Source organism: Poecilia reticulata, linkage group LG23 (assembly GCF_000633615.1).
Source record: "Poecilia reticulata strain Guanapo linkage group LG23, Guppy_female_1.0+MT, whole genome shotgun sequence".
NCBI lineage: Eukaryota > Metazoa > Chordata > Actinopteri > Cyprinodontiformes > Poeciliidae > Poecilia > Poecilia reticulata.
Genome location: NC_024353.1, coordinates 3069178 through 3083169, shown reverse-complemented (window position 1 = coordinate 3083169; position 13992 = coordinate 3069178). Strand labels below are relative to the sequence as shown.

Below are 13992 nucleotides of genomic sequence, written 5' to 3'. Positions count from 1 at the left end.
TGTGATGCTGTTTCTCTTCCAAAAGTCCAAGTAACCTTGTTGGTGCATACAGAGGCTTTTTATTTACACATCTGGTGGACTCTGTACGTAAACGGAAATCTGATTACAATCTAGTCAAAAGAAGTGCTAACACTTTATTTGAAGGGGTGCATAAGACTGACATAAAACCTGTTATGAACCTAAAGGAGTCTACATGAATGAATGAATTTGGTAAATAATGCAACTTTTAAAGCAACTTTGCATCTGCAGTGTCATTATTTACCGAAAGACACTTCATGACAAGATCCATAAACAATCATAAATACTCATTCATGTTCATGACAGGTGCTATATTTATGATGGTCTCATGCACACCCCTTCAAATAAAGTGTTACCAAACAAATGGTTTGTAAGAAACAAAATTCAACTTCTTCCACGACCACCATGATGTAGAACTCGACCCAGAACGACTGGAACCAACATCTAGTTTTTAAATTATGGACTATTTATTCTTATTAAACATGGGGAACCAATGTTTAGTCTTGTATTTCCTTCCAACTCATGTAAAGCACTTTGAATTGCCTTGTTGCTTTAATTACGCTATATAAATAAAATTATCTGACATAAAACCTCCAGGATTGTTTTGGGTTGAGCTCAAGAGGATCCAAACAAAACGCTTAAAAGTTTATGGATGCTCCATCTACATATATTGCTGTTCAATTGACAAAAGCTATATAAAAACTTTGACAAATGAACCTGTTGTATTTCTGGTTTTTCACTGATAATATTTTAATGTTTATCTGTACGACTTTCTGTTCAGGCACTAAATGGAAACTGAGGGACACAGAACAGACTGAAGCACTAAAGCTGAGGCAAGAGAAATAGGTTAGCTTTTTTTTTTCTTCACAGCTGTGTTACTAAAATATGAATATGGATACAAGAAAGAGAAGAGGACAAAGAAAACTGCAGTCTTGAATGGTAAACTGTAAGAATCATGTGGGAATAAAGAACAGAAGAAGGAAAAGTGTGAAGGACCTGGAAGTGAGCTTTGTAAGGAAGATGGAAGAGTCGAGGGGGAGGAAGAGGAGGGTGAAGAGGAGGCCGGTGGGGGGTGTAAATGTGGCCCAGCGACCAGCGGCTGGAGGGAGACATGATAACCTACAGGGGCAGAGGTCAAACTCGTCAACGTGGGCGAGCTCTACAGACACGGACATCAACAAGCGGCACTGCAAAAACCACGACGACACAGCAGCTGCACTCAAAAAAAAAAAGAAAAACCACAGCAAAAACCATGGCAACGACATGGCAGCAAACTCATTGCCTTGGCAACAGCGTAGGACAGCATCGTTACTGCAGTTCAGCCAAACCCAAGCTGGAAAAAGCAACGTTACGCCACATTAATCCACCAACTTCTGCAGCAACAGCTAAAAGGACTTTGGGACAGCAACAGAACAAACAGAGTTTGGGAAATTAGTCGCTGCAAGGCCGACAGAAAAACTCAACCGAAAGTGGACATTACAATCCCAAAGCCAGAAAATCTGATTTCATGTGAATCTTTGTTCAGAAGGGAAAAATAATCAGCAGAAAAATTCCTACTGCTACATTTATCTTGTTTACTAGAGAGAAAAATGGCAGCTAAAGGAGCAGCAGGCTAACCAGCCTAGCCAGAGAAAATCTACTTTATCCCATCCAAAACTAAATATTTATCAAGTCGTTTCCATGAGTACGTGAACAGACTTCACACACCTACTCACTTCTATTAGAATCTACCAATACATCGATTTTTCTACTGCTGCTAAAATAATTTAATGTTACTTTTCTGTTTAAGTAAAAACTAATTCCCTGCTGTTTATGATCCAGTCACATTCTTTTTGCAGAGTTTATTGAGCCAATAGAAACCAGCCATTTCTATTGGCTGGTCAGAGTTGGTGTCAACCATGGTGTCAAATGTTTGTTTGTGCCACTATCATTTTAAAGATACTAAGAAATGTTTCCAGAGGTCATGAAAGGTCAATCAGTCCTCCCCTCCTTCTCCAAATCGGACAAAATTGGTGTTGATCAACTCGACAACGTTTGTGCAGCAACATTTTTCTTTGTGCTGCTGTGGCTTTGAAGATATTAACGAAAGTTTAAAGGTCAACCAGTCCCCCAAAATGACCATTAATCTCTAAAATGATAGCGGCACAAATAAAAAATTTTGCTGCGGAAATTTTTGACACCAATTTTGTCTGATTTGAAGAAGGAGGGCAGCCAACTTCACTTGGGTCATAAACAGCAGCGGCACAAAATGCTGTGGCATTTTTGAGGTTGGATTTGTTTTGCACTGAAGCTGCGAGGTGGTTATTAAGTCTAAATACTTAGAACCTTTTCTTTTAACAGAACCTGACATCAGTAACGTTTAGCTGCTGCTTTAACGCTGATTCAATTTATTTTGTGAATCAGATGGATTGTCTGTCTGGGTTTTTAATGATTTGCTCTTATTGTGACATTTACCAGATATTAGATCCCCGTTTTTAACTTTAAAAAAAATCTATATTTCTGTTATTTGTAGCTTATTTGCTCCTCTGTTTCTCCAAGGTCAGGCAGGCAACTGCAGCAGAAACCAGTTTCCTCCTCGGGGTTTTAAATCCCTTCCAAGCTTCAGAAAGTCGTTAAGCCTACAAATTTCACCTGAGGGCCCTCTGACATGCAGGCATGCCTGGAAGACTTTTAAAGTTTTGAACCCAGAAGGCATCATAATGAGATCCCTGGACTACCTGGGTTCTCTTAATGAGTGAAGGTTCGCCTCCAAGCTAAACATTTTACAACAAAGTTAGTAAGTAGTAGTAAATCATCAGCCCAGAGGGGTTTATCCACCAACAGAGGGCGATAGAGAGGCGGAGCTACAAACTGACTGTGGAGAAATCCAAGCTGGCAAATAACAAGCGCTAATTTTATACCCAGTATAAATTAAGAAATCAATATCCCACCCAGTTCTGTGTTTATAGCAATTATTTGTGGAGTACTTGGCATCCAAGAAGCTGAGTTACCACGACAGACTACAGCAGCTATGCAACTTGCCTGTTTTTATAGCGCTGGCGAGCTTCTCCATCCACGTTCGGATACAGAATTACACGTCAGTCTTAAAATAAAATAGACTCACATTACTGGTCTGTAATCATCTCGACTAAAAGAAGCAGCGACGTTGCATCAGAGGCCAAACGTTGCAGATCTACAGACTGTAGAGGAAGTGCTGCAGCGTTTTCACACCAAAAGCCTTCAACTAGACCGTATACACGCACATGAAGGCTGGGGATGAAAAAAAAACTACAAATAATAGTTAATGTAGAGGCTGCAGACTCAGCAGAATGTGAGTACATATGCCGTCATCCATCATCTCCGTACTGTAGGCATATGATCACTCACAGATACAGCATGTGGGCTCATTAGCCGTCTCTCCTCTCGCTGCTCTCTCAACAGCATCTCACGTCTAAGTTTGGACAGTGAGGCTGTCCCTCTGACGCCGCCGTTTGCCACCATCACGCTGTGTGTATTACAGCCTAAAGCATCCTCAGAAACCAGACACCGAGCCCTGCGGACCCACATGCTGCTGGCCATGTTACCACTGCTATTTTAAAACGCCGCCGCCGGCTGATGAACTGTTGACAAACTCACTTCGGGTTGCTATGACTACAAGAGGCAAGCCACTTTCACACAGAAGAGTAACAACAAAACCTGATCTGACCTCTTGTTATGATTAAAAATATTCCTGTTTTCATCTTATTTTCTTATTATTATTAGGATGCAAAGAGTCATAAAGCGTTACCAGGGTAACCAAGCAGACTATACTGATGCTAAAAATCAACTCAACTGAAAGGTCACAGCTGCGGACTGAGTGGAAACATCTATAACGGGTCTGATGTGCATGTTCACATGCCAGTTTCTAGAAACTATTTCATGCATTTCAAAAATAGTAAAACTAAAGCTTTATATTTCTGAATATTTGGGTATTCAAGCAACAAACATATTGAAGCGTTACTCTAAAACCGTGACACAAACGCGTCGCCTTTATTTTCCCTCTTCGTGAGGCTCTGAAGGACTGACACGTCTATCTTTTGATATGTTTTTACCAACTTATCAGCAGGGTACATTATATTCTTTAAGCGCACAACTCGCACAAACCCAGAGTGAGCAAGCAAAACCTCCAAGGAGCGAAATGCAAACAGGCCTCATCAATCAGCCGAGTGTGTAAGAGACTGCAGGGACAGCAAGACCGAGTGGAAGCTTAACAGATTAAATATCCACATAAACCTTTGCCACATCGTCCACTGGGCCGGGACACACACAGAAGACACAAGCAGCACAAGATCGGGACTGAGAGGTGAAGGAGTTGGGAATGAGCAGGGAAGAGATGTGAGGATGTGTCGGAAATGGAGGTTAATAGAATGATGTTAGTGTTGCATCGAAAGCTAATAAAACAACGCTTCACTTGAGTTCAGGGGTTAAAAGATGATAAGAAGTGAAAATCCATCCGAACGAAGAGTGATAAAATGAAATTCAAGCTGCTTGCGCTTCGTTGAACGTAAATCTTTTTCGTAGTTCTGGATGGATTTTCTCTCGCCGCCGCGTCGATGCTTACTGATTTGCGGATGTTGACGCGGGGCTTGGGGACGGGCTTGCCGGGTTTGCTGTCGAAGCTTTCGGGGAGCGTCGCCGAGCCGTGGCCGCTCTTCCTGGCTTGCAGAGCGAGCTGATAGGCCACCTCAAAGGCCTGTCCAAGCGTCAGGATGATCTCATAGGCCAGATTCTGGAGAGAGAGAGAAGAAGCATTTATGAGAACAGGAAGGTTAAAAAGCCACGAAGCGCCCCGTGAAGCCGCGGCGTCGGGACTGACCACGTCGAAAGCAGTGAAGACGTGGCAGTAGTGGTGACTGGATTTGAGGTCTTTGGTGATGTAGGCAAACGTAGACAGATCTTCTGGATCCTGAGCTGCACACGAGATGTTGCGGATCTCGTGCTCCGCTATGATGTTCTGCAGAGAGAGGAGAGGAGGAAGAGCTTAAAAAGACGCAGTTTCTTCAAAGAAAAGCAAACTGATTTATTATTTATCCCACAATCATAGTTAATATTGCAGAGTATTGGTTTGAAAGTTTTTAGACTGCTGGTGTTCCTTTTCTGGTTTAATCAGCACTTTGTGTCGTGTTAATTGAGGCTATAAATTATACATCATCTAAGGGAGGGATTGTTTTTTGTGCAAAGTTAAGAATATTTAAAAGTTACATCAGATTTTCTTTAGAAGGAAGATATCAATACTTATTGTGAGATAATATCAGTGGGGGACATTTCACTCAACAGGAACGTTTGGTCTTTGACGCAGGAAATTAAGGATTGCGGTAAAAATGTTAGATATTTATCACTGCTTTTCTGAACAAAGTGGTTCAAATCTACAGATTATAGATGAGGGCTGTGTAATCTATGATGTCCATAATCTGTTGGTATAACAGATCGTATTTACACCAGTCAGCTCTGCACATTTCCCTCCAAAATAGATACTATCAACTTATTGGAGTTAGGTGACCACAGATGTGCGTCTGTTTGCTTTACAACTATAACAAATGAACAGCTACAGAAAGGACACACAGACCGATCAGAAAGGTCTTTTTGTGATTTTTAACTTCTTCCATTCACTTATGTTTTTGACCCATACTGTATCTCCAGATCTGTGTTTGGACGTCTTGTGTCAAGAGGTTTTTATACGTCAATAAATTTTACTTTCTTGGTAAAACTCTTAGATTAATTTTTTACACTACTCATGTTTTAGTGTTCATTCCTGAGATCCTCCTCATCAGTTCCCTAAAGGCGGCGGCCTGTTTTAAAGCCCAAGAATAAAGCAAACTTCCACACTTTGATGCTGTTGAGAGTCAGACATGACGCCTCTGAATGCCAACTCTTCCCTTCATGTCCGCTGACCTTTCACGTGTCATTTAGCGTAGGCGTCGCTGGGACTGCGCGGCGTTACCTTATTGGTGGCGTCGATGAACTTCACTCCCTTGTAGGACACGGAGAGGACGATGGTCGGCACTTTCTTCATCTGTTCCGTCGACTTCTTGGAGGGCAGAGGAGATAAAATGTGGAAACAGAAAGAAGAGGCAGCTGTGACTTTTAAACTTTGCATCGATTTGCCTCAGCGCTGTCTGAGAAATCGCCTTCAACTTCCTCCTCCATTAAAAGCCCATCATCTCCATGAGAATCAACAGAAAATAAATTTTACACCAAATCACCAGCAGCAGGCGTTTTCTATACCACTTGGCACTTCATTAAGCCCCTGCAGTATATCTCACCTCATTCTTTTTAATTACGCACACATATTGAAGAGATTATGCAGCAAAGAGCTCGACCTGCCAAAAGCTGTTATACATTCAAAGACGTGAGCAGAGTACTTCTTTCTTCCTTCCGCATTTTATAAACAATTTGTCCTTCCTGAGAATCTACTGCCTGCTTTATTTTCTAGATCTTTCTGTCCTCTTGCTCATCCTCTCTGCAGCACATCGACCCAGTTACGAACAGGTTACGCCAAAAGATCTGCCAACAGCGGCTGCATTTTGCTTTTCCTCGCCCGTCTGTGAACCTGGAAGTTAAACGTCTCTGTTTCCATCAAGGGATGGATAAAAGGAGCTGCTGGGACAGGTGAGGCAGGTGGAGGTGCATTAGCAATGTGCATCTCATTGCACTTCCTTTGCAGCCTTGGCGCGTTGCAAAGGGGTTGGCCAAGCAACGCTGCAGAAAGTTGAGAGGAAAGATGCTGCAATGAAAATGGAGAAACGAGAACGGGACGCTCTGCTCATGAATTTTAAACGCGATCTTTACACTGCAGCAGCTCGGAAAGAGAGAAGAAGTCTGAGAAACACAATAAGCTGTTCTAAAGAGGAACAGCCAATGATAGAACACTTATTTTTAAAAATAAGGACACAATTTGATCTATTTTTTTGGCTGGATTAAAGCAAATGGCACAATGTTCCAGAGGTTTAATGGAAAAGTTATTTGACAGGAAGGTTTTTTTTTGGCCTTTGCAAATATGACAAACTTTTCGTCTTATCTTGGCATCTTGTTGTCGGTATGCAGCCTGTAAGCCTGCAGGTTAAAACGTAGAAAGGATCAGACTGAGCTTTACCCTCATTTTAGCGCAGGCATCTTGTGTGGACTCCGTCCCTCTCAGCTCCTTCACCAGCATGGAGCCCAGGTACTGTAGAAAACACACACAGAAGCTGTTGGCTTGTTTGTCAGCACCAGATCACAGCAGCCTAATTAAAACCCTGCTGGACGCATCGACAGATCAACAGACGCAGTTAAGAGACAAACAGATAGTAAAGTTTCCTTCCATCCATTTGTTCTTACATCTAAAAAGTTATGGAAACCTGGTTTTTATTATGGTCAAATTTGATACTTTTCAAGAAAAGGGAACAAGCATCAGGTGAACTCATGCTCCAAATTCATCCTGTCAGCTCTGTGTGCAGTTTAGATTATGATGATGAAACAGTCAGAGCCGTCCTCCAGTGATGAACGGACCGTCCTGCTGACATTAACAGCACCAGCAGGATTTTCTCTCTGCCTGGATCCTGAGTACCGACAGACACTCAACACCTCATGTTTCCCCTCAGCTTATAGAGGAGACTTTATTCTCTGAAGTGGGAACAGAACGAGGCTTTCAGCAAATCAGAGGGGAAACACCTGAAGATTTTTGGTCTCATCTGTTCAACTTTGCTCCAAATGACTCAGATGAAGCTTTTCTTATTGGCTTCTTATCTTTCATTTTGCATCTTTGCGTTGTTTCCTTACTGAAAGTAAATCTACTTCCTAATATCAGAAGGTTGGCTGAAAATGTTAATGTTTCGCCCTGAGTGGAGCTAATAACATCAGATCGTTGTCGTGTCAGAGTTGCTGGCAGCTGTCCTGGAAATTGCGTTACGCCGTGTCGCCGTGTCAGTCACTGCTGTGCAGCGAAGCGTCTTTTTATTGGCTTCAGGCTCCCCTCACAAGGCTAAAGCTTAAGGACGGCACTCAGGTAAAGTAAAGCTGCTGGACTCTGTCCTCACGTCAACATGAGTTTACAAAAACGTCAGTTTGTTTTTTTTAAATTATTCCAGCAATATCAATATTTTATATTGACCTTCATATTTTTTGGGCATCCCATCTAAATATTGCAAAAGGTCTCAGTCCGGTTTACAGTCAGCAATCACTAAAAAGTTTAAAACCACTAGAACAAAAAAGATTGGACAGAAACCAAAGTTTATCTGGGATGGAGAGGAACGGCGCTGCAAATGATTACTCTTACTGTAAATTACTTTAGTCAAAAATTGTTTGATTGAGAACAAAACTGGAGAAGTGAGACAATCGAGGTTGGACAAAAAGTCATTAAGTTTGTATTAGATCTTTATTTTTAAAAAGTGACGTTTCAGTCTCTCTAAGTCTACATTCAGTCGTGAAAAGCAGGTTTTTATTACTTTTTCTCCTTCTTGTGAATTCAATAAAAGAGATTGTGCTATGTTGGATTTATCTTCCAAAGTTTTAAGTTGTTATTGCTTGGATCATGTTAGCCGCTAACGATGGTGCTAATAATGTTAGCATGACTTCGCTAAGTTGTGAGCTGATGTATTTCCTATGCTGTGGCTATAAGCTAACACAATAAAGCAGCAGAGAGCGTTTCGTTTGTTCGACGCTGAAGAACAAGAACTGATTCTGGCTTTTTACCATCCGTCCATCAAGACAAACACAAAGCTGCCCATTAGTGTCTTTTCCATCCAATTTGTTTCTGTCCATCCTGCAGCTCCTGGCACCTCGCTGGCATTCACTCCACTGTGGCTCTCGCTTATTTCTCTCACTTTCTGAGTTTCCTTTAGAGCTCTGGACCTGGAACAGGGATCTGGTGTTTGAAAGCACCGCCACGTTTCCATGGTGACATAAATTACCACCACCGTCTCTAAAAAGGAAAAACATTCAGACGCTGTGTCGTATTCCTACAACTGACTGAGACTTGCTACTGGTCCTAAAGCTGAACTCTGCGTTATTTATAATAATATAAAAATGTTTTAAAAGCCCAAAATAGATTCACAAATAGTATCTCTATCAATTCCTTTAGATTAACAGAAACTACAGATTTGTTTTTCTCATTTATATGAATAAAGTTTTAAGGAACTAATAATTTGTAATCCATGACTCTCCAAGTTTATGGGTTATAAATATAACACGATGACACAGAAGCCTGGAAGAGAACAGTTTCTTCCTCACACAGTGAGGATGATGATGAAGGGAGAAGAGAAAAAAGTCTGTAAAGCTCCCCATCACCGAGTCTCCATAGCAACATTAAATGCACAAACTGTAACAGAAAAAAGCCCCGCCATCGCAAATGTTTGCATTTGTGATGGTAGGACTTTGCTAAACTCAGACTGTCCTTTTGACAGCAGAGATGCTAATAATTGTTGCACTAATAATTCTGTTGAAACCAAAGTTTTCTGAAATGTTCAGTGTGTAAATATGCTTCCAAATAAAAACATACTAGGACAGTTTTTACACATCTTCACCTGAAGAGCTCACTAATGTTTCCCTTCTTAATAAACCCTCCAGTTTCTTGTGTCACAAAACGGGTTTTTCCACCAGCCGTGGTTTCATCTGTGTGAGCGAACGTTACTGGTGAACACGGCCAGCTCCAGTTGGCTCAAAGACAGGCTTCCCAGTAGCATGCTGGGATTTGGAGCAACAGCTTGATGGATGTTTCTGCTGATACCAACAACATTTGACCTAATAATTACTTGGTATTCTCTCTGTCGTTTGCACTCAACAGCAAGTTTGATCAGTTCAAAGTCAAACTTTTCATCCAAACAAAGAGAATATATTTTAAAATCATGCCTACTTTCCAACAAAGCTTGCATCGGTCGACTTGTGCGAAATATTACGTTAATTCATTCCCCTGTATGTGTTGATCTATATTTTATGCCTTCTCTGGCAAGAGCTGCACTGGATTTTTCCCCAAATTACATCCATATAAGCTTTTCCATTTATTTAATTCATGCGCTGACACTGATTTAACTCATAACTGTTGTATATCTCCACTGCAACGCTGTCAAATCAATCAGAACAATTTTATTTGAGAGATCCACTTACATTTCCTCTCAATCTTCCTAAGATTTCATTTCGCTCTGCAGTGGTTTCCCTGCAGCGAGTCAGAAATCACTTTCAGTCCGGATGCTGGGTGTGTAACTGTGAAACCCTGCGGAGGTTCGCGGCTCTTTCTGCGCGGACATGAAACATCTTTTATGTAACCGGCCGAAGGTCTGGACTTAAAAACACTGACTGCAGGTGAAACTGATCAGTCAGCAGAGAACCGAGAATCAACAGGAAACAGTTGGATTTGGATTATTTGCAGTGTTTTATGAAAACACATTGATCAGGTCAGCACGTTTCTGATTGGCTTTAATCAAGAAAAACTAAAAATGTCTAATTGTGCTGTGAACAAATAATCTCATACATTTCTAAGCATATTTTGTTTTATTTCATTCTAGAAATTACAAAAAGTGACCAATTTTCTCCAATCAATCAAGTATAAGGTGGTGTAGCCAACACCTGGACAGATCATATACAATATTAAGGCCACTTAAAATGGTCTGCATATTATTTAGGATTATTTTTTAAATAAGACAATGCCAATATTTGTGAGTCAAAAATGTTTAAATTACGTTAGAGATGTTTGGTTGTACTTGAACGCACCAGATTCCTCCAACCAGTCTGTTTGGTACCTGAACGCAACGCGCCGTTGGATATTGACATCGCCTGATTTTTCTCTTGTACCACCGATGTTTAGATTTGAATTGAAAATGTTTCAGGTGAGTAAATTAAGTTGATTTGATTGGTTCCATTTCAAATGTCTCTGTAGCTCAATTTCCTTCAGCTCTGCACATAAATGTCCTCCATGGTTCTGGTCTGTCTGTCTGTCAGCACAGTAACTTCTTTTAGTAGTTTTATGTTCATGTTGACATAAAGCATTCCTTGACTGGAGGCTGAAACACAGTTGGATGTTGAATTTTTGCATCTGCAACCTCAACTTTCTTGAAAAAATGATGCAAAACCTTTGGAGAAATGCCAGGAAATCAGCCAGTCAAAAGTCTGGTCACAATAACCAGAACCTTGTTGATGCTTCAAAATGTTTGTATCTAGGTGAAACTTTCTACATAACATTTAGTGCAACGCTGATGGGGTCACATGTGCATCTTTGACTCAGTAAGAACCAGGTTAAAGGGTTTGGACTCACATAAGCTTCGTAGTCACAGGACTGAAAGATGAGCTTCTCTGGATGATGCTGCCAGTACTGAACAGGCGTGGAGGACGTCGCCTCGTTGGGCGGACGCAACGTGATCGGCTCGCACCATTCGCCAGCCTGAAACCACAAACACACACTGATTGCTCGGCTCGTTCTGCCACAGCTGCTCCAGATGTTCGCTGGATGTTCCGACATCTTCTGCATGTTCTCCTACGCCAGCTTAGATTAAGAGTCTTTGCTTTGTCAACAAGCGGATTTCTGAAATCCAACCGACATCCGTCTCAAATATTTGGACATATCAAGCTTATCGTTGGGTCCGTTCCTTTATAATTGAATCCAGATTATTGCAGCCTGAGAATGTTTTCACAAACCCAACGACTGTTGATGTTTGCCAGGATTTGAGACGAGGAATGTGGAGAGGAGGTTTTCAAACTTCCTCAGGCCAAATCTGGGCAAAACGAACCCCCTCAACGTTCAGCTTTTACTAAAAGTTGTTGAAAAACATAGTAAAAAATAAAAAGTTAGTTGTGTCTTAAAAGATATCAGCTGTAATAATTGCTCTCCTTCCTCCATCCCGCCACCGTTCTCTCTCGATTCATGCAAAGCTGACTCATGAGCGCCACCTCAGCGCCGTTAAACAGAGGAGATGCACTCTGACACACACACACACAACCAGGAGTGTGTTATTCTGCACTGATGAGCTCTATGATTCACCAAAAGACCCCAATCACAGGAAATCAAAACACAGCTGCCGTGTTCGACGTGTGTGACTGAATTACTGCGCTGATTAAAAGTCAAAAGGTCTGAGTTTCTAGTTTGGATGTAATTAAAAGTTGCTGGAAAAAACAATAAAAATATTAATTTGGTGACAAATATCTGCATATACAACTAAAAGGGAAAAAAACTCTCCTACTCTATAAAAGCCTGTGTGCTTTCCTAACATATTTGGATGTTTTTAATACAAATTTTGACAAAAATGAGAAATTGAGGAAATATAAATCAATTAATTTTGAAGAAACAACCTTAAATAAGAACAATAATATTTGCTTCTGGACATATTAAATGAAAACCTCCTTATTTTGATCTAATGTCTAAAATAATAGACTTGATTGATAAACAAGTTATTAACCAACATTTCTAAGGATGTGTGCACCATTTAGATCCAGAGCGACAGAACGGAGACTGCAGCAGCTTAAGGGTTTGATAGGAGCTTTAAGTGAAATTAACCATTTCACTGCACCAACAATCATCTACAAGTGGAGAAAAGTCAAAACAACACACCCAGGTCTGTCCGTAAAAGCAAGTTTATCCTGAAAGCAGCCCGCAGGATGATAAAAGAAGTCTTAAAAACCCCTGAATGTCATCATGGCCCCTTCATACGGCTGCTATCTACATAAAATGCATGTCTGTATAATCAGAAAGAGACTGAAGATGCTAAAAGAGACGAGTTGGAATAAAATATTAACAGAATAATTTAGTATTTACAAGGAAAAGAGGCACAAATTATTAGACCAATTGTAATCTATAAAAAGATTCATTTTCTCCAGTAAACATGTGAACCATTAATGGTCAGAGTTCCTACCCGGTCCCTCCATTCACCCCTCCATCCTCACCATGCTGACTTGAGCCATCTGTCGCTCCAGCTTGGATCGCGGCACGTCGTCAAAGTAGTTCTCGGTGCTGCGCTGCCTGCGCCGCGCGTCCGCCTGCATAATGAGGTGCTGCACGTCCAGCGATCCGCCGGGGACCCCCGCCGTATACGCTGCCTGGCCTACCGAGGGGCTGAGCTGGGGAGGAGTGTGATTTCCTCCAGGCTCCTGGAACAAAACCCAGCACAGGAAGCGAGCGTGAGCGGCGACCTCCGTCGTTTAATAACCTGATTTCCCGTCGATTCTGCTGCAATAGAGGCGCGAGGTTTTACCGTCTTTCTAAAGTGCTCGGCTTCATAAACTACTGCTTTGAAAATGGGAAAATAAGAGGAAGAATAATCATTAAAACCTAAGAGGTCATGGAGGGACGGATGTTTTTTCTGCAAAAATCTAAAATCCAAACTCCCATCTACACGAACACAGACTAACAGAGTAGTGACTATCTGATGGGTTTTCCATCGTTCCTTCTACTGAGCTGCTTACAAGATGATGAAGCTTACACTAATCATCTTAACAGAGTCAAACATCATAATCTAAGACATCCAATATAATCTGCCTTCAACCATAAGCTGCATACATATATTTGTAATCACTGCAGGGCTAAAATATCAGGTTTATGGAGCACAAATGAGGCCATTTGTTTATATACAATCAAGTTGTTATGTTCAACACATCACCATAGTTTTCTACTTTGCCAAAAAAAGTAAAGTGAAACAGCAAAAATAATAAGAAATTTCTTCTACTTTGTTTTTTAGCTCCACTGTTCACTGTGTAAAGGATTCAACTGGGTGGACTCATCCATCACTTCCTCTGCTGACAGACAGACAGACAGACAGACGCGCGCGCACGCACGCACGCACGCACACACACACACACACACACAGAGCATGAAAAGGAAGAGCCTTTATGGTGACATACAACCTGCGTGAAGCTGACACCCCACCCACGTCAAAAAATCCAGCAAATAGTCTGAATAGTTAGTGCTCCGTTTGTGCAGGTTTGTGCCGTTAAAATTTTCGTTTGTGCAGTTTTGGTTTCTGAGATATTAAACATTATTTTTTAGGTCATCTAGAG

General features: G+C 41.3%; 1 protein-coding gene across 7 annotated transcripts in view; it reads right to left on the bottom strand.

Annotated features, from left to right (window-relative positions):
* anks1b (ankyrin repeat and sterile alpha motif domain containing 1B) overlaps positions 1-13992 on the bottom strand; it is a 183185-nt gene that overhangs the window by 2822 nt on the left and 166371 nt on the right. For 3 of the 7 annotated variants that reach the window (XM_008400554.2, XM_017302832.1, XM_008400556.2), the window contains exons 21-27: positions 12883-13086; positions 11261-11386; positions 7130-7201; positions 5978-6064; positions 4853-4990; positions 4598-4765; positions 1015-1137 (exon numbers count right to left, since the gene is read on the bottom strand). In XM_008400554.2, the coding sequence (XP_008398776.1) occupies positions 1015-1137; positions 4598-4765; positions 4853-4990; positions 5978-6064; positions 7130-7201; positions 11261-11386; positions 12883-13086 (918 nt within the window). The remainder of the gene's footprint in view (positions 1-1014; positions 1138-4597; positions 4766-4852; positions 4991-5977; positions 6065-7129; positions 7202-11260; positions 11387-12882; positions 13087-13992) is intronic. The other 4 variants (XM_017302834.1, XM_008400559.1, XM_017302833.1 and 1 more) reach the window with 3 other exon arrangements.